The sequence below is a fragment of the Ptychodera flava genome, chromosome 1 (genome assembly GCF_041260155.1).
Source record: "Ptychodera flava strain L36383 chromosome 1, AS_Pfla_20210202, whole genome shotgun sequence".
Classification (NCBI taxonomy): Eukaryota; Metazoa; Hemichordata; class Enteropneusta; family Ptychoderidae; genus Ptychodera; species Ptychodera flava.
This window is the reverse complement of record NC_091928.1, coordinates 24890438-24911284: the sequence shown is the minus strand read 5'-3', so window position 1 is coordinate 24911284 and position 20847 is coordinate 24890438. Positions and strand designations below refer to the sequence as shown.

The following is a 20847-nucleotide window of genomic DNA, read 5'->3' as shown; positions in this document are numbered from 1 at the left end:
ATATATATATATATATATATATACCGCTTGATTACATCTACCAATATGTCACGCAAATATACCGTTACAACGTTATTTACAACATTTTTATCAAGTTTTTACGTTAAATAACTCAGCAAAAATAAAACGAGCGGAAACCTAAAGAACATAAGTTTCCTTGACGGGTGACATGAAATGTCAATCATACAGCAAGTCGTTAATAATAAGCGAAAACTTATTTACAATATAATTGATTAGATAACTATTACGGAAGTCATTGCCTGGCAATGTCGACTGTGTAAAGGTATATTATTTGCAAATTCAGGTTTTACTGTTTTGTAATATGATTTCCCAATAACGTTTTTATTCAATCGACAATTTTCAAGGACAATAACATGACTAGACTACGAACGCTCTCCACGGTATGGATCTAGCGTTTGAATAAACACTGTAACAGCCAAGCATATTTACTTAATTATTTATAAAATTGCTGTTTTAACTCATTTTTCAGCAACAATTTGCATTTCATCAAACAAAAGAACTGCATTGTGCTTGCTAAATACCGTAAAAAATGTAAACAGCGGCCAAACAAGTTTAAGCATACGTCAGTGGAGATCCCTTTTTACTCATCACTGCGCACTGTTTATAATTGTTATGTCCTTAGGGAGCGTTAGTTTTACGGCCTGGGAGGGGGCGGCAAAATCTTGTCGCCGGTGTTCAAAAAATATAGACCCCCCTGCATTTTTCGTGAAAAAAAGACGACCCCCTCTTTGTCAGACGAAAAAATTGATGACCCCCCCCCCCCCCCCCCCACTGAAAAATAACCAAAACCCATATGTCAAATTTACCCGCATGTTTGGATTTGAACTCCGGTACGCGGTGCACTTTATTCGTGTAGCAGAGATGCCAGTGCACAAACTTCTCAGCCACATCCATTGAAACGTCTGTTAATTAGGACGACTGTCAGGCAATTTTTAACTTCATTTCCATAGACAACTCATGTCCATTGACATTGTATAAAGTAAACTTTATTGGAGTGGTTCGCCAAAGGCAGCCCTCCGGTTAAGAGGGTCATGGGCCATTACGTAAAGTCAACTTTATTCTAGTGGGCCACCAAAGGTGGCCCGCCGGTAAAGAGGGTCGATCATGGCTATTGCATAAAGTAGACTTTACTGGACAGGGCCGCTGAAGGCGCGCGGCCATTAAGATTGCCGTGGGGTATTACATAAAGTCAATTAATTGTAGTGGGCCGCCGCAGGCAGCCCGCCGGTAAAGAGGGTCGATCATGGCTATTGCATGAAGTAAACCTAATTGGAGTGGGCCGCCAAAGGCGTCTGCCCGTTAAGAGGGTCATGGGTAATACATAATGTATATTTATTGTAGTGGGCCGCCGAAGGCGGCCCGCCGGTAAAGAGGGTCGATCATGGCCATGGCATAAAGTGAACTTTATTGTTGGTATTATGTTTTTGAAAATGTGGTGACCCCCCCTTTCCTGCCAGTGAAAAAGCGATGACCCCCCCCTTTGCGGATTCCAAAATTACGATGACCCCCCCCTGGATTTTGCCGCCCCCCCCGGCCAAAAAAACTTGAACGGTCCCTTACATTATATTTTAATGTTGGATGCATAAAGCATGATATCAATTACATTACAAACCCATAAGATATTTCTCATGCCTCGAACTTTAACAAATGTATAGCCAAACCCACTGTTATCTTGTTAGTGTTAACTGTCGAACGCCAACCGTTGGTTCATTAAAATATGTAAAGTGGGACGACATTTATGGCTTAATTTGGATTTATTGCTGTGCAAATTAAGCGCCGCCATAATTTATCCAATCAATGGTCTCTTATGCTTGGGAAGGTACGTCGCTAATTTTGCTGGCTGTAATAATACTGGTACAAGTTTGGTCATACAAACGTGGTTGAACAGTGTTGGCTTATCCAGGCCACTGATGTCCTTGTCCATTCTGACTTAAGTTTGTGATTCTGGGGTAAGTTGACGCATTTCAGCCTCTTATTTTTCTATTAGATGTTTGAGTGTGTGTTTTTTTTGGGTTTTTTTGCTCAACTGAAACCCCTTGTTCGGGTTGAGCAAAGGTTTTGTATATTCTCTACTTTTCCACCTTGAAATTACGTAGAACACGATTGGAACTAATTTGGGATAATTGGATTTTCATATTTTTCAAATTTCTCAAATTGTGTTAGGTGCCGTATAGCTGAATAATTGCAATTACCATAAAAACAAGTGTGTAATGTAAAAAGAAAGCAGATAAGACTACAACTGTAGATTAAATCGACATTACTTTACCACCCAATTATCCCAGATTAGTTCCAATCGTGTTGTAGTCGCTATAATATCAAGGCTAAATCGCATAAAATAACAAAAGTGTCCATTTTCCACTCTTCAAAACCGATTACTCGGCGTAGTGACAGCGTTTGTGACGACCACGAAGATTGTCAGGTCTTTTTGTCACAAAAACATAATGGTATTCATTTAATAGTCGTCCTCTAATATTGATCGATTCTGGAATTTTTTTAATCTATTTACTTTTTATAAATATACTTTCACGACTCTTTGCAATATTTACTTTCTACCATTAGCTGAAATCCGATGGAGACTTGAATCGATATTAATTTACATCGAAAAAATAGTACCTGTTGAATGTCCACAAGGCGTCACATTGTGTAAATTTCTATTGTTTTGTTTTTTGTGTGAATATAGAACCTTGTTTTGCTGCAAAGTAGTGTTGAAATATTGCTTGGTGTACATCTCTTCGACACAAACCCTGTTTGTATAATGTCCAATTTTATAAATGGTGATTAAATTTTCATCCTGACTAGAACGCAATTGTGAACAGTTATGTATAGCACTGTACATCGTGTGAATATACCTTGAATTGTGTTTACAAGACAAACTGTTTAGCAATAAGCCACACCCAACGACGGTAAACCTTGAGTGTTTGACCAGTTCACGATATAATATGCACAGGCGATGTAAAGTATCAATTATCCTTAATTGGTAATATTATAAAACCTTACAGCTACTGTTCCTTCGCAGTTTATCTGTCTGTTCTTCTATTGTCATTTAAATATGTGTTTGTCGTATTTATTCGTTATCGGTAATAAGGCATACTTAATCACACTCGTACATTACATGAAGTTTATTATTGTACATTTAATACTTGTATAATTCATTAACGGTAATAGGCATACTTAATCACACTCGTACATACATGAAGTAATATTATTGTACATTTATACGTGTATAATCATTGGCGCATATTATAAACGGTGATGTTGGCTGGCTTACCAGTTGCTTTGCTATTCTCGAGCGTACGGGATAGTATCTGACTGGTCATGCGTGGGGTTCGTGTTCACCCCGCCATCTGAAGGACAGCCTGCAGCTTCAATTTCGTGATCACCTTACCGTCAACCCGACAGTCTGCTTAAAGTTAATCCCTCAGTTAATCCATCAGGTAATTCCTAGTTTAGTTTTTGATATTTACACATGTACCGACAGACTCGGCACAAGTCTGAGGGCACCCCGATTTGCAAATGCAGTAGTTCAATAAAACGTAGCCAAGCATTTCAACCCGGTTGTGACGATTAATCCTCCGATTTTGCCTCATTATGCAACAGTAGTGCAACACTTTCATTGTCATTGTACTCGAACGTTTGTCGAGGCATCATTAAAATTATAATGACGCTCATAATGAGATTGATAGTGCTTTTCAGAGTTATTACATACTATTATTATGTAGCGCTTCTGATTTTAATTTTCTGTTTGTGTTCGTTTCTGTTTATAATTATGATTGATTGTTTGTTGGATTGTTTGTTATGCTTCTTTTGGCATCATAAATTCAACGTGTAATTTGCGCCGCAAAATGAAAAGGTGTGGAATGAGGAGATGGGGAATTAGTTAAGACGAAGTGGTCAACCGTTTGCACCATCCACAAAGAGCCGACAAAAATGATGAGCATTGTAGCTCTCTCCAGGGAATAGGCTTAGCAGCACATTAAGAACGCTGTAAATTAATGAACACGGTCCAGGAGCGGGTTGAAAATTAATTGATATTTTTAGAACACACTGTTTATTATTGATTCGGCCCTTTAAGTTTCGCGACTGAATCCGAAGGTCTTCTTTGTCACGTTTACACATACAAAAATATGGCAAAACCTCAACCGTACCTCTTCATTTTCTTTGGATTTCATAGGACAAGACCTTTCTTACATTGGCTTTTCCCTTTCCAGTGACATACCGGGTCGCATTTCGACTGAAATCTTGCCTTGTACAGTATCTGTTGTTTTATGAGGGTATTTCCATTTAATATTAATAAAAAAAATATTCGTACTTAATATTAGCTTTATTAGAATGCAAGGACTGCGATTGCATAATGGCGATATAATTAAACGTACACTTATACGCGCCAAAATATCGAAGCAAAATGCTCGCTACCGCTTCTTCAACTCGAGAGACACACAAATATCAGCATGAACTTAATTTGAGCATGAAGAAAGAAAACTGTTCGTATATATAAAATTTAGTACCTATTACTTTTATTGAAACAAAAAAAATAGGCGCAATTGCAAAGTGACAAGTAGGTTTGCCTATCCGATTTCGTATTTGCTAAGCGCGTGTATTTACGTCCGATGACTGCGCATTATATTATGGTTTTTGCTACCTTTCCCAGATGCCCACTTCAAAATCAAAGAACATCCTCTCTTTTAACAAAACTTTCCATTTTACATTTACGTTACCGTTTCTAAGACAAAATTCCTAGTCGCGTCACCTGTTAAACAATCGGGTTGCTGTACCGAGGTCACTGGCTTACACTGGTCCCGGGACTGATATCAGATACACAGGCTTGTCATTAGACTCTCCACAGTCGCTGTGCCTTGTTTTGTGCGCGCCGCGATGGGCCTGCATTCGAAGGCTGTGCAGCTGTGAGCACGCGCTGCCAGACACAGCGACTGTCGGTTCTTGCAAGTATATGAATATTCATAAGGGTAGTGATGTCAAAAGAAACACCTATCTAACTGGGCGGAGAGAATATATACTAGTAGCTGGTAGACTTATATACGCGGTATGTTTTTATTTTTTATTTTTAATTTTATTTGGCTATGGTACTTGTCATTTGTTTGATTAACGGATGTGTGGAGTTCTATAAAGTACCCGGATCAGGCAGAAATCCGACCGGTCGCTTGCAAGAACGTCCAGACCCTGGGATTCGCGTCGCGTCTCTGAAGGGCGCGCGCGTGTTCCAACAGGAAGAACGAGAATCGCAGGGTCTCTGCCAGACTAGCTTGTCATGTGTAATCATTCGATTCTATAGCAGATTTGAATCTGTCTCTCCTAACACACGCAATTTTCTTGCTTAAACTAGTCAATACCACTAACAGTAAATCATAAAAAAATTTCTGACCACTTTATTGAGCATTCCTGACTTGCATGACGTACACAGTCGGCATTTTTACAAACTTTTAAGGTGAACTTTATTAGCCATTGCGAAAGGTGAAACCGGTATTTTATACTCCCTTCGGAATGACCCCCATTCCGAGTTCTTATGTCACCTCCCTGAATGAGTTTCTTTTCCCATGCTCTTATGTACTTTCCTACGTACTAGGTTACCTGTAGCCCAGTTTAGCTATCTATATATTGCTTTGACTTGGTTGGTGCCCAGTGCGAGTGTATGTGAGCGAGTATGTATGTGTGTGAGTGCTTCGTGTGGAGGGATCGCTGTCAGAAAAGGGTTTAGCCGATCGGTTTTGAATGATGTCTTTGCTGGGTGACTTGGTGACCACGTTGAGAGTTCGAAACCGATCGACAATGTACCGAATTTCTCTGAAGGTTTGACTCATCGTGATTCTGCAAAATTATAGTGACGATACTTCCGTTACTACGTGAGGACATTGTCACGTTGAAACACCGCCTTGTTTCGTAAAAAGTCATGACAGTACACTTTTATTCACATTTCGTTTCACAGCGCTTAGCGTGGTCCCCTACAGTCTTAAGGTCAAAGTTGGATTGATTGTCTTCGCTCACGCAAAAAGGATATGTCATTTATTGCCACAGAAAAAATACATCATGCTTCAACGATTGGTTAATCATGCTTTAACCTTCAAGGTGACAACTCACTATTGTCAGCTGACATGATACTTAGGCAGTTAATACAATTAGCAGACAAAGCTGTCGAGTAACGGTCCGATTACTGTCACTCCGATATCAGAAATCAGTAGAGGAGAGCGCAATACTATTAATCTCAGCCATACACGATACAAAACAGTTCTGAGTACGCTTTTTACACATGTAAAGATGCATGCGTCACTGTGCGGGCGTGTATGATATCTCGTCTTATTTTGTGAAGAGCTTTGTCTAACTTGACGGCTTTTAATAACTTTATACGTCTTCCAGTGTGGTAAGCTTACAGAACTTGGCATAATTCATCCGTATCAGAGAAAGTGAGGCCGGTCTTTCACAATTAATCGTGGAGCATTTTCCCCTAAAACTGTCCGTCTTTATCGTCTCATACAGGTAAGCACTTTAACTGTAATTTTATTCAAAAGACCTCGGTAAGAAAACAGCATGAAGTGCGCAATGTCAGCTGTATGAAAACTAGCATATGGTGTAATTTAAGTTTCGACCTCCGCGTTAATAAGCTAACAAAGACGGCCAGCTCATATCATTCATGGCTGTTTTAATAAGAATGCAACTTATGATGTCCTGAACAAGATTATCGTTACTATCAACCGTTTCTCTTTTTTTTCACCTTTTTCGTTTCCTTTCACTTTTTTTAAGAGACACAATTCAGACGGAGAACAACGATGGACCAAAATGTATCATACATCTTGTATTTCATCTTGTTTATGGCTATTTCCGTTGCCAAGGTAATATGTTTGTAAATTGTACGTGTCTGTCTTCAAACTTGGCTTTTGTGACGTTTCATTTCTTTACTTTTGTTTGTTTGTTTGTTTGTTTCCTCTTGCAAAATCAATAGTCTGCATGTCTATGATCGACTTAATTTATGTAATTAAGCCAAGAGATCCATATCTCTCAAGTTTATTTATCTATTTCGTTTGTTTGCTTGTTTGCTTGTTTTCGTTGTTTTGTTTGTTTGGTTTTTTGTGGGGTGCTAATTACACGCGAGAAACCTTCCTAGTGATACTGCAATCATTGCAGAAATGGTAGTAGTATGTTAGTATGTTTCGATGTTCGTTGTTGATGGTGGTTCAATTATTAGCAGATATGGCAACAATTATAGTGTACAGTAAGGATAAATAGCCATTTTTCCGAATGATTTAATGTCAGAAATCTCACATTTGAGGACTGGGTTTGGTCAAACGATCTATATGAATCAGAAAACTTGGTCTTCTAAAATGTGTGGTTTTAACATACGTTAATTAATGCCCTGGACATTAAATCATCAAAATTGGCAATTTGTCGACAAACGCCCGTCTAAATGTTACCATGCAAAAAGGAATTGTATCACAAAGACGAAGTGTATGTATGTGTGAATGTCATATTTAATCTCCGATCTGTAGTACTTAATATAAGCCTCCGATATATTGATACACGCTAATATTGTACGCTCCACGAACGAGTTGGTACTAAGAAACAATCTACCTGACATGTACATTTACCGATATTTTACATGTAAATTTAACATGGCCATTATCCCATGTTAACTCTATGGGGACAAATACAGTTTTCATATGTCGAAAAATAAGACGGTACATTTAAAAAAATTTCTTCTCTAAGAGCTTTAAGATAAACCCACACAAGTGGTAAGAAGAAACTCTCTGTCTGTCTGTCTGTCTGTCTGTCTGTCTGTCTGTCTGTCTTCTGTCTCTCTCTCTCTCTCTCTCTCTCTCTCTCTCTCTCTCTCTCTCTCTCTCTCTCTCTCTCTCTCTCTCTCTCTCTCTCTCTCTCTCTCTCCTCTCTCTCTCTCTCTGCCATATTCATCGACTAAATTTCTAAATTTCCTCACAGGGAGAAAACTGCCACCGAGCCAAATTCGTGTGAACAGATTTGCCAGATTGGTCTTAGTGGTGAAGACGTGTGTAGTTGCCTGGAAGGATACATCCCCGTAGGAATGAAACTCAGTGCCAAGGTATCGACGATTGAACATTCGTTTGCCTTTATTTTCACGTTCGGGATTGAGTGTTTGTCCCGTTGCGAAAAAATGACTCTATCTTTGTCTGAACTCCCGCGTCGATTTCACGATTCGGAAGAGTTTCAATTTTCAAGTTGAATTCACGGTCAAGACTGCAGCTACCTCGCCATCTACGACACTTCCTTACAAATATCATTCATGAATGGGACGGGGTAGGCCAACGTGACACAAAAAATAGGCACAGCAACTAGACTGTCACAACGGCTCTGTAACATTGTGCCATTGGGTCTTAAAGCTTATGCAACTCTGATGTAGTTGTAGAATATTTATATATATGACCTTGATATATCATGTCACTTTGTTGCAACCCAAGAGATTTTGCTGAAAACGTAATTATCCGCATTTCAGCAGTTACCATTCGCGCTTTTTGACGCCGTTTTGACATTTCGATTAACCTTAACCCCGTGACACGATGTGTTTTTGCTTGCGCTTTAAATTTAAACAATTAAATATCCTTTATTAAAATATCAGATATGGACGAATGTGAGGCTGAAATGACACCACTGTCTGTCACCATCACTGTTAAACACTCCCGGATCCTTCTACTGTGCTTGTTTTGATGGCTTTCGACTGTTGTCCTGACGGCGCGACATGCCGACCAGGTATGAAGACTTTCGCACATTTCCTCGTGATTTATAGAAGTCTGGCGGGGGAAAGTGCCACTTTTAAGGCAAAAGTGAGAGTAATTACGTCGATTTCTTTCTTCGGTATAGAGACGTATAGCCCACAACTTCTCGATGGGAGGTGCTCTAGTATTGAAGTGGTGTGTGTAACTTGTGTGCAATCATCTAGTGTGCACCATGATGAAGATAAACAGCTACAAGAGGTCAACCATTGCACCTTAAGGAGCCGTCATTATTTACGGCCTGGGGGGGGGGTCGGAGGAATTGCTTTAGAAACTCTAAAATTTTGAGTACCCCCCTGCCAACCATGACGTGTTTGAGTAACCCCCCTCTCTGCTACAGAAATTTTGAGTGACCCCCCCCCCCGAAAAAAAAATGGGAAAGTTAAATATCTATACAGTAAAATGGATTGCTGCTGCGACAGGCCGTGTACAGACCCTGATTAAACCCTGTGGTACAGGTCTGTGTTGGAAAGATTTTCCGTTGCTGTGACAGGGTTGATGACATGCAGTGTTTTCCGTAGGTTTTTTTACTCGAGGGCGAAGAGCACAAGCGGCCCGCGGGGGGGGGAGGTCAGGAGGGGGTGTCCCCCCTCCTGCCGTTGGAGCCTTTGAAAATAGAGATTAAAATGGTGTTATTTGGTGGCACTTTAGGAGTATTTTTTTCCGATTTTTTTCGTATAAAAAACTCAAAAGACAGAAATACGAGACAGTATTCCAAAAGTTATATTCCAGTTCACTTAACATGAGGCTTGCCACGTTGCATAGCTGATCATTTTCGTCTGAAGATCACAATAACGTGAAACACATAGTGTAATGAGATTTTGTTTCTACTTGAAACCACCTGTATTATATATATATATATATATATATTATATATATATATATATATATATATATATATAATATATATATATATATATATATATATATATATATATGTGTGTGTGGGTGTGTGTGTACATATACCGAGTATGAAAATATATATCTCAAGCATACATATTGCTACTATTATTGTTGTATTAATTCATAACTTCACTAAATGCTTCAGTACATATCACAAATTGAGTAGCCCCCCCCCCCCCCTTTCTTGTTCTCCACTTTTGAGCAACCTCCCCCTTTTGGCTTTCGATTTTTCGAGTGACCCCCTCAGATTCCTCCGGACCCCCAGGCCATAAATATGACGGCTCCCTAAGCCGAACGTAAACAGGTTATTTTGTTTCGTGACCTCTAAACAAAATTACTTTCACCCATTCCGATTTCATTTCTTACGACATTCAAACATTACCATGACGTATGGGACAGCCGCTAACCTTGTATGTCGAGAAGGCAGCACTGCACCAATCAAGAATCGAACTCATTACAAAAGCTTGCATGAGATCCAAACTACATAGGCCTAACAGTGTACACTAAGGTAAAATGCGCCCCGGGGACAGATATTCGGACTCTAAAACGTTTACAATTCTCTTCTGATATACCACTTGTGGGGACCCATTTTAAAGCTCTTGGTGTAGGATACATTTTCACCGTCTTAGTTTCCGAAAGTCGTTTTTTTTTTTTTTTCCCAATCGAGTTAACCCAGGATAGCGAAAATTTTGATTTCAAATATCGGCAAATCTTAGGTAAATTATTCCCCTAGTACCAAATTTTGCACCCGGCCCCATTTTAATTCTTGACAATGATTTTGAAAGAAAATTGGTGAAAGATTCCTTAAGGAAAAGTTTGAGTAAAAGTTTATGTCTTTCACTTTCGAGGTGCACACTACCTTAAGCTAGCAAGTTGAGTTGCACTGAACTAAACATAAAAGCATGGATGACAATAAACAAGTTGCAGTTAAATGATACCAAGACTGGGATTCTCCTCATCCATTCCAAATTCCTCACAGTTCCTGAACCAGTTCGCCATCTAATGATTGGGTCATCTTCAGTACCTGTTGTCGACACTGCACGGAATATTGGTGTTACTTTTGACAAATTCCATATGTTCAACCATCACATCAAAAATACTTGCAATTCAATATACCATCATCTCCGCTGAATCAGATCCATCAGGAAATACCTCAAGAAGAACACCTGTCATACACTAATTCATGCTGTTCTTTCAACCAAATTGGACTATGGCAATGCTTTACTCTTTGGACTTCCCGACAACTCCATCTCTTTTCTCCAACGTGCTCAGAACACTGCTGCCAGAATAATCACTCGTTCCAGGAAATTCACACATATTTCAGCAATCCTTCAGGATCTACATTGGTTGCCAGTCCGCTTCAGGATAAACTACAAGATTCTACTGTTTATCTACAAAGCTCTGCATAATAAAAACCCAGGATATATCAGTGATTTAATTAAGCCATACACACCTCAACGCTCTCTCCGATCGGCGAACAAGGGCTTGTTGGCCACAACAACATACAACAACAAGACATATGGCAGCCGTGCTTTCTCTAATTGTGCTCCAAAACTGTGGAATGACTTACCACAAGACATTCGTCAATCATCAAGTCTGGAAACATTCAAAAACAAATTGAAGACACATCTCTTCAAACTAGCTTGCTGCACAGACCAATTCTTTAAGCGCCATTGAACAGATATTTTTACGCTCCCATATATGCATATGTATATATGCAAATGGGAGGTATTCGTAAGGTGGCAAAATTGCGTCTGTGTGTATGTATGTAAGTATGTATGTATGTCTGTTAGTCCGTCCACATCAAAAACTCCTAAACCGTAGCACCTACTGTCTTAGTATTTGGTGTACAGGTGCACCTAGGGGTGGAGATGTGAATTTGTTCAAATGAACATGTCAGTGCCAAAAATATGCAAATGAGGGGGAAAAGGAAAAATCCTGCAAATGGCTAAAACTCAGTAAGCATTGGTCAGATTTGGTTGAAACTTGGTATGCAGATTTCTTTAGGTATTCTAAATTATGTGTGCAAAAATTGGGATGAAATTTGCATGTTTGTATTTTTAGGGTATTTTTTCCGTTTTTAGTCAAAAAATCTTGTTCTCTGAAAGCGCTTGTCTGATTGCTATGAAACTTAATACTCATGTTCCTCAGAATGACCTCAGTCATGCTTGTACAAATTGTATTGATATTGTCATATTTGTAATTTTGGGGCAATTTTCCCAATTTTTGATAAAAAAATTTTAATCCTAAAACTACTAATTTGATAGCTTTGATATTTGGTATACAGGTATCTAAGATAAATGTCAACATAATGTATTGAAGGTATGTTGAAACTGGCAATTTTTTTTTTTATTTTGGGGCAATTTTTGCCTTTTTTGGTCAAAACATTTTTCTCCTAAAACTTCTGATCTGGTAGCTTTGATATCTAGTGTACAGGTTCCTAGGGTTTATGTTAATAAGATATATTTAAAATTAGGATGAAATCTGCAATTTTGTATTTTGGTGGCAATTTTTCTCATTTTTGGTCAAAAAATTTGTTTCTCAAAATTTACCAGTCTGATTGCTTTGATATTTAGTAAACTGGTTCTTAGGGTTTTTGTTAATAAGATATATTGAAATTAAGTTGAAATCTGGAATTTTGAATTTTTGGGGCAACTTTGTGAAACTTGCAGTTTCACTGGGATGTCTGTCATTTTGTATTTTTAAGATTTTTTGTGGTAATTTTATACCTACTGGAACTAAGAGAATATAATGTGGTGATTTAGTAAGCATTTGATATGGTAAACTGTATTTGGTGTTGAAATGCGGTAAAAAAATCCTGGCAGATTTTGAAAAAATTCCAAACAATGCCAATAAAAATTCAGCCAGAGAAGGTTTGACAAAAAGAAAGGTGGGAGAGTGGGGAAAAAAGAATGTACAATGGATCGGATAAAAAAGATAATGTACCTCATCGATCTTCCAGACACCATTCCTTATCAAATGGTCCACCCCAATGTATTTTTGTGCACAATTAACCATGCAGTGTATTTTAGTTTAAGATGTCGAGTGAGGTAAGGATTTGAAAGGAATAGTCAAGTTCACCACAGTTTAACTTTATCTCTTGTGTCATCATCCTTGTGTAATTGGTTAAGTTTGTAAGTTGTTCCAGATGTGGATGCACCAGCTGTTCTGGAAGAAAACAATGTTTACTTTTCCCTGTAGGGTTTCTGAGTTGATGATTGTATGTTGAAATTTCTGCATGTATCTGGTGTATGGGCAAAGTGTAAACATTGGTTGCATGTTATGTATTTCAGTCTATGTCAATATTGTAAATGAAAATCACGAACAGTTTACTGTGTGCTTGTAAAAGATAACATATTTGTCAATACATAAACTGCCTTGCAGATTGGTTGTCTTAAAGATTATCACAGAAGTAGAAAAGGAAAAGAAACTAATCAAATTGCTGTAACATATTCACTCTCAGTGCCTGTATAGGCCTATACTTAATTATTTTATCATTACATTCAGCTGTTTGTTATATCTTTATCACTCTCCATGGGCCAAGGCACACTTGGGGTCAATGTCATCACTCTTTGCCAGTCTGTGTGTGTCAGTCTGTCTGTCTGATAGTATCCATGTTTCATACAATTGTTGACTTGTTTTGATAACTATATGGGAGCGAACAGTGATGTTGTCACTATTTTTTCTTGGATTCTGGCGCTATATAAATTTGTTTGATTGATTGATTGATTGAACTCGATATTTTGGCATATACCGCAAAAATGGTTTCACTTAAGTTGTTTATTCTCATCTAGTTGCAAGTAGAGTTTAAGTGTGTACACTGTGTTCAGTATTTTAATTGTTCCAATAAAAAAAACATGAACAACTTTTCACCTGAAACAAAATTCATGAAAAAGCTGAAAGTCCCCCAATCTCTTCTTTGACTTATCAGATTTGCTTTTTTTCAACCCTATCTCCGTAATGGTTTGGTCCAATCCAATTGTTTGATTGAGATGTGGGACTTATACAATGGGAAATGGGGCGAAAGGGCTAAATAATACGTGCATACACTGTATCCTGTTTCATGCTTTGATAAAAAGCATTCACTGTCTTATGAAATGCAACATTTCAGTTTGTGCTGTGGACGAGTATCCGTGTTCTGACGGTCTTTGCATACCGAATCTATGGATATGTGATTACTATTGGGACTGTGCAGGCGACGAGGGCGAAGCTTGTGTGGAGGTAGGATTTCGATACAGATGTGACAATAAAGATCTCCCTTATTCTGAGAGAGAGAGAGTGAGACAGACAGTCAGACAGACAGACAGACAGTGAGACACATGAGACAGACAGAAATGCAGATAGGCAGACACGAAGACGGAGACAAAGATCACGAGAGACAGATAGAGAGACCGATAGACAGGCTGACAAACTGATTGACAAACCGATAAAGAGACTCGAAGCGACACTGACAGATGTCAAGATAAATACACACTGTCAAAGATCCATATTACATACTACTACTATGCTAGATATTTACGTTGAATGCACAATATATACCTGGCGGCAGATCAAAATTTTTACTTAGAATATCACTAGCTGTCAACAAATGATGCGAAAGATATCGCTCTGAAATGGTTAAATTCCTTGTTCACCCTTTTTTTGGCAAAGTTTGTGGTGAACAGAATTTTGCTTGCGAAGATTTGTCTTGTATACCTAATGCCTGGGTGTGTGACGGTCAACACGACTGTCCAACCGGTGAAGACGAAGGACTATGTGAAGGTATGTCTACCTAAACAGGTATCACTATATTTTGTGCCTAGGGTCGGAAATATATCATTAAAATAAATTGTTAACGCACAAAGTAGTGAAGTGGTGAATGTGTGTACATCTAAAATTTTCGATAAAGATTATGGACATGGGTGAGAGAGTGGCTACCCTGAGGATCCACTGCATAATATTTGTTCTTTTTCAACTTTGAGAATAGAAATACCTTACCAGCAAAGTTTCTCAGATATTGCGAAAAAACGATTGATTAGAAGCCATGACAAAACTCTTGAAGAAATTCTGAGAAGGTTTTCTCGCTTTACAGAGATGATAGTTACTTTAATCTTATTTTACAGTATTCATTTGTGCTGAAGATTCATACCACTGTGACGATGGCAAGTGTATACCCGAGTATTGGAAATGTGATGGTATAACGAATTGTCCTGATGGTGATGACGAGGATGGTTGCAAAGGTGATGAGATGTACCTCGTACAAAATGATGTTTGCATACCTCTAACATGAAAAGTACACGATGTCCCCGTGCTTTTGCTACAAATGACTGACATGTACTGATGTCGTTGTTGTAGCCTCAGAGCGGCGATATCATTTTAACACGAAATTAGCCCTCAAGAGCCTTCTATAATCCACTTTTGCCAGGCATACCGCAAGACTTGTCATTCCCATTCCTTTTTGGCGTCATTCACTTTTCCAAACGACGGAAATCTCTAATATCTCCCAGGCTATAACCTACAAAATTTATGTTTGTAAAGAGTAAGGGCAGCGATATAACAGAGACAGGATTCAAATTGTTAGAATATTTAAATACTTAAATACTGGTAAGTTTATGATATATAACCCACTTTTATCAGACATAATGCGTGACATGTCACTCCCATACTTGTTTGATTTGATTCATTTTTGCAACTTCAACATTCTTTCAAACGAAAGGACAATATTATATGAAAATGTAATAAACAGCGTTCGCCTTTCAAATATGTTTCATCTTACGGTTTTTCTCTTTTTTTGTCTTTTTGTCTCCGAATATTGGTCTCCTTTTCATTATACACACCCTTTCTAATTTTTCTCGGACTTTTCCCTTTAGATGATATTTGTACTCCAAATCAATACTTATGCTAGAGTGGAGCCTGCATTTCAGATGAGGGGCGCTGTAATACAACACAAGACTGTGAGCTTGGGGAGGAAGAAGTTGATTGATCAGGTACAGTGAAGCACTGTTGTAAATTATCAAGGACTATCATTAAAACTTACTTTTCATTTCTGATAGCTCACCTGAGATGCCTAGAATATAGACGCCAAAGCAGCATGATTCGCGAAATGAGTTATATGCCTACAACTCGCTATGAATAATTCCAAATAAGAACACGCGTAGACTTGTGATATCGCGTAGACAATGTGATAATCGGCCTACTTGTTCTTAATACACAACTCAAGCTGCAAATATGCAAATTAGCATTCAACCAACACGTCGGACACCTCTGTATTTCATGATTCTCTCCTTCTATCATCATCTGAATCAAGATTCATCTGACCTCGGCCACAGAGAAGTCTGATTTCGAAGAATTAATTATGCAAATTAGCCTGAATAATACAGGCCGAACTCACCTCAAAAGAACGATTTGTCTGTATACTATGATTGATTTTCATCAGATTAGCCGTTCTTGCCCACGGAAATTCCGTTTATATTGAGACACACAGAGAGACTGAAGACTGATACGGGTGCATCATTTGGCAAAATAAAAAAAAAACGATGTGATTCCGGTAACCCAACCTACCCTTTTTGAAACCTTACGACGTTTAACGTTTTTTCTCACACGTCGAATTTAGTTGCTTTTTGATGCATCACGCTTGAATAAAATAAAAAATGCAAAAATAATCCAGACCGAGAAACTTTATTTTTTGAGGGTTCGTTAATGACAACACATTCCTCTTTTACGCCTTGGCTAATATATGTTAGTACGGAAGCTAAAAAGACCCCTGCCACGCTACGTGAGGCTTTACCGGATTTTTGCGTCACTTTTGTCTTCGAACGCACATACCACAGTACTGTAAATTTCCCATAATTCATTACGATTTTAATACTTGGAGATTCCTCAGTGGTCTACCATTTCTCCCGTGTTTGGACAAATTCAGACTAGTTGTAAAAATCTGAAAACGGACTTTTAAGGACATCATTCTTCCCAATTCTCATTTTAAATGATTTGGAAAATTATGCATGATTGACAGAGGAGATAGCATTTTTGTAAAATTTTCCACTAGTTGTGTCTTCAGCCGTACATAATAATGTGATGGAAAGTAGGGAATCTAGTTGCACCTGTTTTATGAAATAAAATAATATTGATTTTTTCCAATGGAAATGACAAAAGAAATTTGAATTCTAAGTTTTCTCATATAAGAGAATGACCCCTTCAGTTCGTCATTACATTTACACCCGTGGCCACTTTAGTGTTGATCAAGGCTACTTGATACAGACAGAAATTCTGCTTGTATAAAGACAAAACAGACCCTGCCAAGGGTTGTAAATGAGAGCTAACGATTGGCACCCTGTGTTAAAAATTGAGACATAAGATACCACTTCCATTCATTAAAGCCTCTACACGATAATTAGTTTATTGAGGCAACACACTTTTATGAGCTCACTGCTATAGCATCAAGTAAAATTGTATGTCCCATGCAGACAGTGTGTCTGGGGAAATTGAAGTAAACAAGACTTGTACATGGACCAGTGCATGGTAATGTTACATTGTATTTCAATCTTGAACACAGGGTGCCAATCGTAAACTCTATTTACAAACCCAGGCAGCGCTAGTTTTGCCTTTGTACCAACAGAATTTCTGTCTGTATCAAGTAGCCTTGATCAACACTAAAGTGGCCACGAGTGTAAGTATCTACAGAATGTGACTCTTATAGTTGTTTAATGGCTATTTGGAAACTTTCACTAAAATGCTTTTACTAGATAATATTTATCAATCATTCTGATGCTGCTTAGAAAAGTAACCTTCAATGATACAAATCAAAGAGAATTGTGGGTAATTTATTGTACTGTGATGCGGTCGTCTCATGATGTTTGTAGAAACAGATTTATAGGAAAGTGAGAATTATTCGACAGGGTAAGCAGACAATAACGAGAGCTCGTCATTAGCGGAAATCAGTTTGCATTATGGCATAATGCAAATACTACATTGAGTCGCAAAAACTTGTGTTGTTTTATCATGCAGTGAAGACAAAAATTTAGCGACTGGGAAACCGGCGTTTCAGAGCAGCGAGCACGATGCCAGGTGCCGCCAACGAAGCTGTTCGTGCAAAAAGGTGTTCGTGCGAAGTTTTTCAGCGGGCGGGCCACTTTCAAACTAATCTGCGGGCGGGGAGAAAATATCGATGTTTACTGTGGGCGGGGAAGAAATTTCATTACTTTCAGCGGGCGGGGAGAAAATTTTTGACAGTGGCGCCGGAAAATACGCAGAGGGAGGGGAAAGCGGCGTGCTTAATAGAACTTGAGGAGAAATTAAGCGCCTAACTTACAGAGGAGCAATGTTCCAAGGTATACTGCTAAGTGCTCGCATGGTTTTATGTTGATTTGGGTTGCCTAGTGGCATCTAGTTGGCAATGGAGAATTGCAGTAGGGGGAACGAGGGCAGCGGGGAGCTTGAATTGTTGTGGGGAGTGGGGAGCGGGCAGAGTGTAGATACCGGAGGGCAGTGGGCATCAAAATTCAGTGGGAGGGCACATTTTCAGTGTATACCAGTGGGAGGGCAGTTACGAACAGCTCTCACTTTCCCCTCCAAATTTTAGGTCAGGGTCAAAAATAAGAAAAATCGGTATATCAGCCTTCAAAACATGTTTTGTGATGATTTTGAGAAATTAATGTAATTTGCCAGTTGGCGGCACCTGACGATGCCAGGGGTGTAGCATCTAGCGCCCTCGACGGTGACAAGAATGGTAACTACTTCGAGGGAGGGAGCTGCTCACACACGCGCTGGGATTTTGAACCTTGGTGGAAAGTTGATCTGCTGATGACGTACCGAATTATTAGAGTACACATTGTAAATCGAGACGATACCTGCTGTTGTAAGTTGCGTAAACTTTCCTAATGCCCATCACATGTGTATGTTAGATTGACATGTGTCATGACGATGACAGGAGTCCATGCAAAGGTTCTGTCATTAGCCAGTGCGTGATGAAAGCAATATTTCAGCTGAAACATTCTATTTCTATGTATGTGACAAAGAGCTTTCATTCTTTCGAATAATGCTTGGTTGTGTGTGTGTGTGTGTGTGTGTGGTGTGTGTATAATTGTTTTTCCCTACTGCCGTAAGCACTGTACTACAAAGCATCTTTAGTGTTGCAACGTGATGGCAAGTAACGCTTTCTACACGAATTTGTCGTCGAAACATTCTACAAGTGAGGAGAAGAACAGCAAATACTTATACATGTAAAGGTCACTGAAGTTAACTTACAGAGCAAGTACAGTTATTTTGCAGACGATCTTTAGTGGCCGCCGCCGATGAAGTAAAACCCTTTGTACGTTTGTTTCAATGAGACATCGCGAAAGTTTTGTAATCAATGACATTTAAAGAAAACTTTCCAAACGGTTGTTCGATCGACCCCCGGCGAAACAAAATTGTAGCGCGGATGATCATTTGTTGTACGCAACAGTACGCGGGCAGTTGTCTGATCGTCGCCATTGTAACAAAATTATGTTGCAGACGATCGCTTGATTGGCGCCGTTGTGAGGGCGGGAAACGATGAAGACCATCTACAGAATCCGATTTGCGGAGAACCGATTGGCCTCGACAACAGAGGCGAGATTGTTATCAATTGTCCCGGGAGAATGCTTGGAAGATACGTTAGTGTTGATTTCCTGATCGCCTGGACCCGCTGTCGATTTGCGAAGCCGAAGTTTACGGACAAGGTAACGACGTTGTTTTGAATTGGTGTGTTACTATTTGATGATGCATGTGCATCCAGAATTACAACTGTTGGTGGCTCTTCTCGCATTTTCACTGACATCAGTATGTAACAAAGGAAGGAGCCCTTGGTTTGCTTTATTGTTGTTTTGGGTCGTAAAAAGATGCTCCAAATTCAGAATGAGATGTCCCGGATGATCTTGATTGTCAACAAAACACGCATGTGCTGTTAAGTCTTGCAGACTATTCTGTATTACGCTATTTTAATTTGTAAAGTAATCTGTTGCTTATGACATTAATGGCAATGGCGTATTGTCATCTTACCTTACCCAAAATGCTATCTTTTCCAGATATAAGGAATTGCTCGGACGGAGATGCTGCAGAATTTGAAACGTTGCCTTGTTGTCCGGGTTATGAACTTCAACAAAGCAAATGTGTCGGTATGTAACCCTGTTAATGTACGTTAGATTGACTTTGGTCTCAGTTCATCAGACATCAAATCACTCAAATCTAGGCAGAGAGAGCTTCTTCCAATGTTTATGATGCAACCAAATTCGACTGTTGGAAGTCTAATATATTAAAGTAGAATGCGCCTCGGTGTATTCCCACTCTATAACCTTTAGCATAATTTTCTGATCCATCACTTGTAGTGGTTCATTTTAAAGCTCTCGGTGTAAGAAAAATTTTCACCGTCTTAGTTTGTCAAAAATTGACGATTTTATTTTATTTTATTTTATTTTATTTCATTTAATTTTATTTTTATTGTTTTCAATGGTGAGAGGGTACATACATATCTATTACGAAAACTAAAATGCAATGATATAAAATATGTCAGTCAAGAAGTCTCAGAGACCATATGCCTGTAAGATTTTTCCAACTATATGTAATGAACTCACCGTATTGTGGTTCTAGGAATAACAGTGTTCCTCATGCCGGAAAATGCCGAGAGAGTTTTGACCGGTTAAGAAGGGCTTGACTACGCAGTTTCTGCGTAGTGAAGCTTCATTACGTATTCATGGTGACCCCTGGCCAGCTGTCAATAACTTTGGGGGCTTTTGTCTTTTGGCCTGCTTTGCATATGCGTCGTTGGACACGACCTGCCAATCACCCAGGTAGTCAATTAAACTATTAATTGACTGTTTACCGACCCAATTAACACTATCCAGCAGTATCAGTCATATTTTAATCGCGTGGCCCGGGTGGGCACAACGTAGAAACGCGTGTATTTCTCTGTGTACGTTTCACTTGTGTTGTTGTTTGTACCATCGTGTGTCCTTGTTTCACCTACAGCATTACCTTCAAGGTGACAGCTTACTATTAATGTTCAGTATCATTGCACCGAGTTCTGCCCACGGTGAAAACCACCTGTTTTGCCTACTAATTACTGCCCGTCGCTGCCCGTCCTGAATGTAGCCTATCTATAGCTACAGTAATCACATAAATCATTTATCAGTTTTGATATATACTCCTAAATTGTAAGTTTGATCAAAATCGAGAC

General features: G+C 38.9%; 1 protein-coding gene and 2 long non-coding RNA genes across 3 annotated transcripts in view; all 3 read left to right on the top strand.

The window, feature by feature from the left end:
- LOC139143661 (low-density lipoprotein receptor-like) overlaps positions 1-20847 on the top strand; it is a 150127-nt gene that overhangs the window by 125818 nt on the left and 3462 nt on the right. The window contains exons 8-9 of the mRNA XM_070714175.1: positions 19149-19354; positions 19700-19789. Coding sequence (XP_070570276.1) covers positions 19149-19354; positions 19700-19705 — 212 coding nt within the window. The 3' untranslated portion in view covers positions 19706-19789. The remainder of the gene's footprint in view (positions 1-19148; positions 19355-19699; positions 19790-20847) is intronic.
- Positions 1873-6864, top strand: LOC139135413 (uncharacterized). The gene is made up of 3 exons (XR_011552994.1): positions 1873-1970; positions 6391-6510; positions 6775-6864. It is a non-coding gene; the product is annotated as an uncharacterized lncRNA (long non-coding RNA).
- On the top strand, positions 7965-13890 carry LOC139133547 (uncharacterized). Its single transcript, XR_011552615.1, has 3 exons — positions 7965-8086; positions 8621-8751; positions 13789-13890. It is a non-coding gene; the product is annotated as an uncharacterized lncRNA (long non-coding RNA).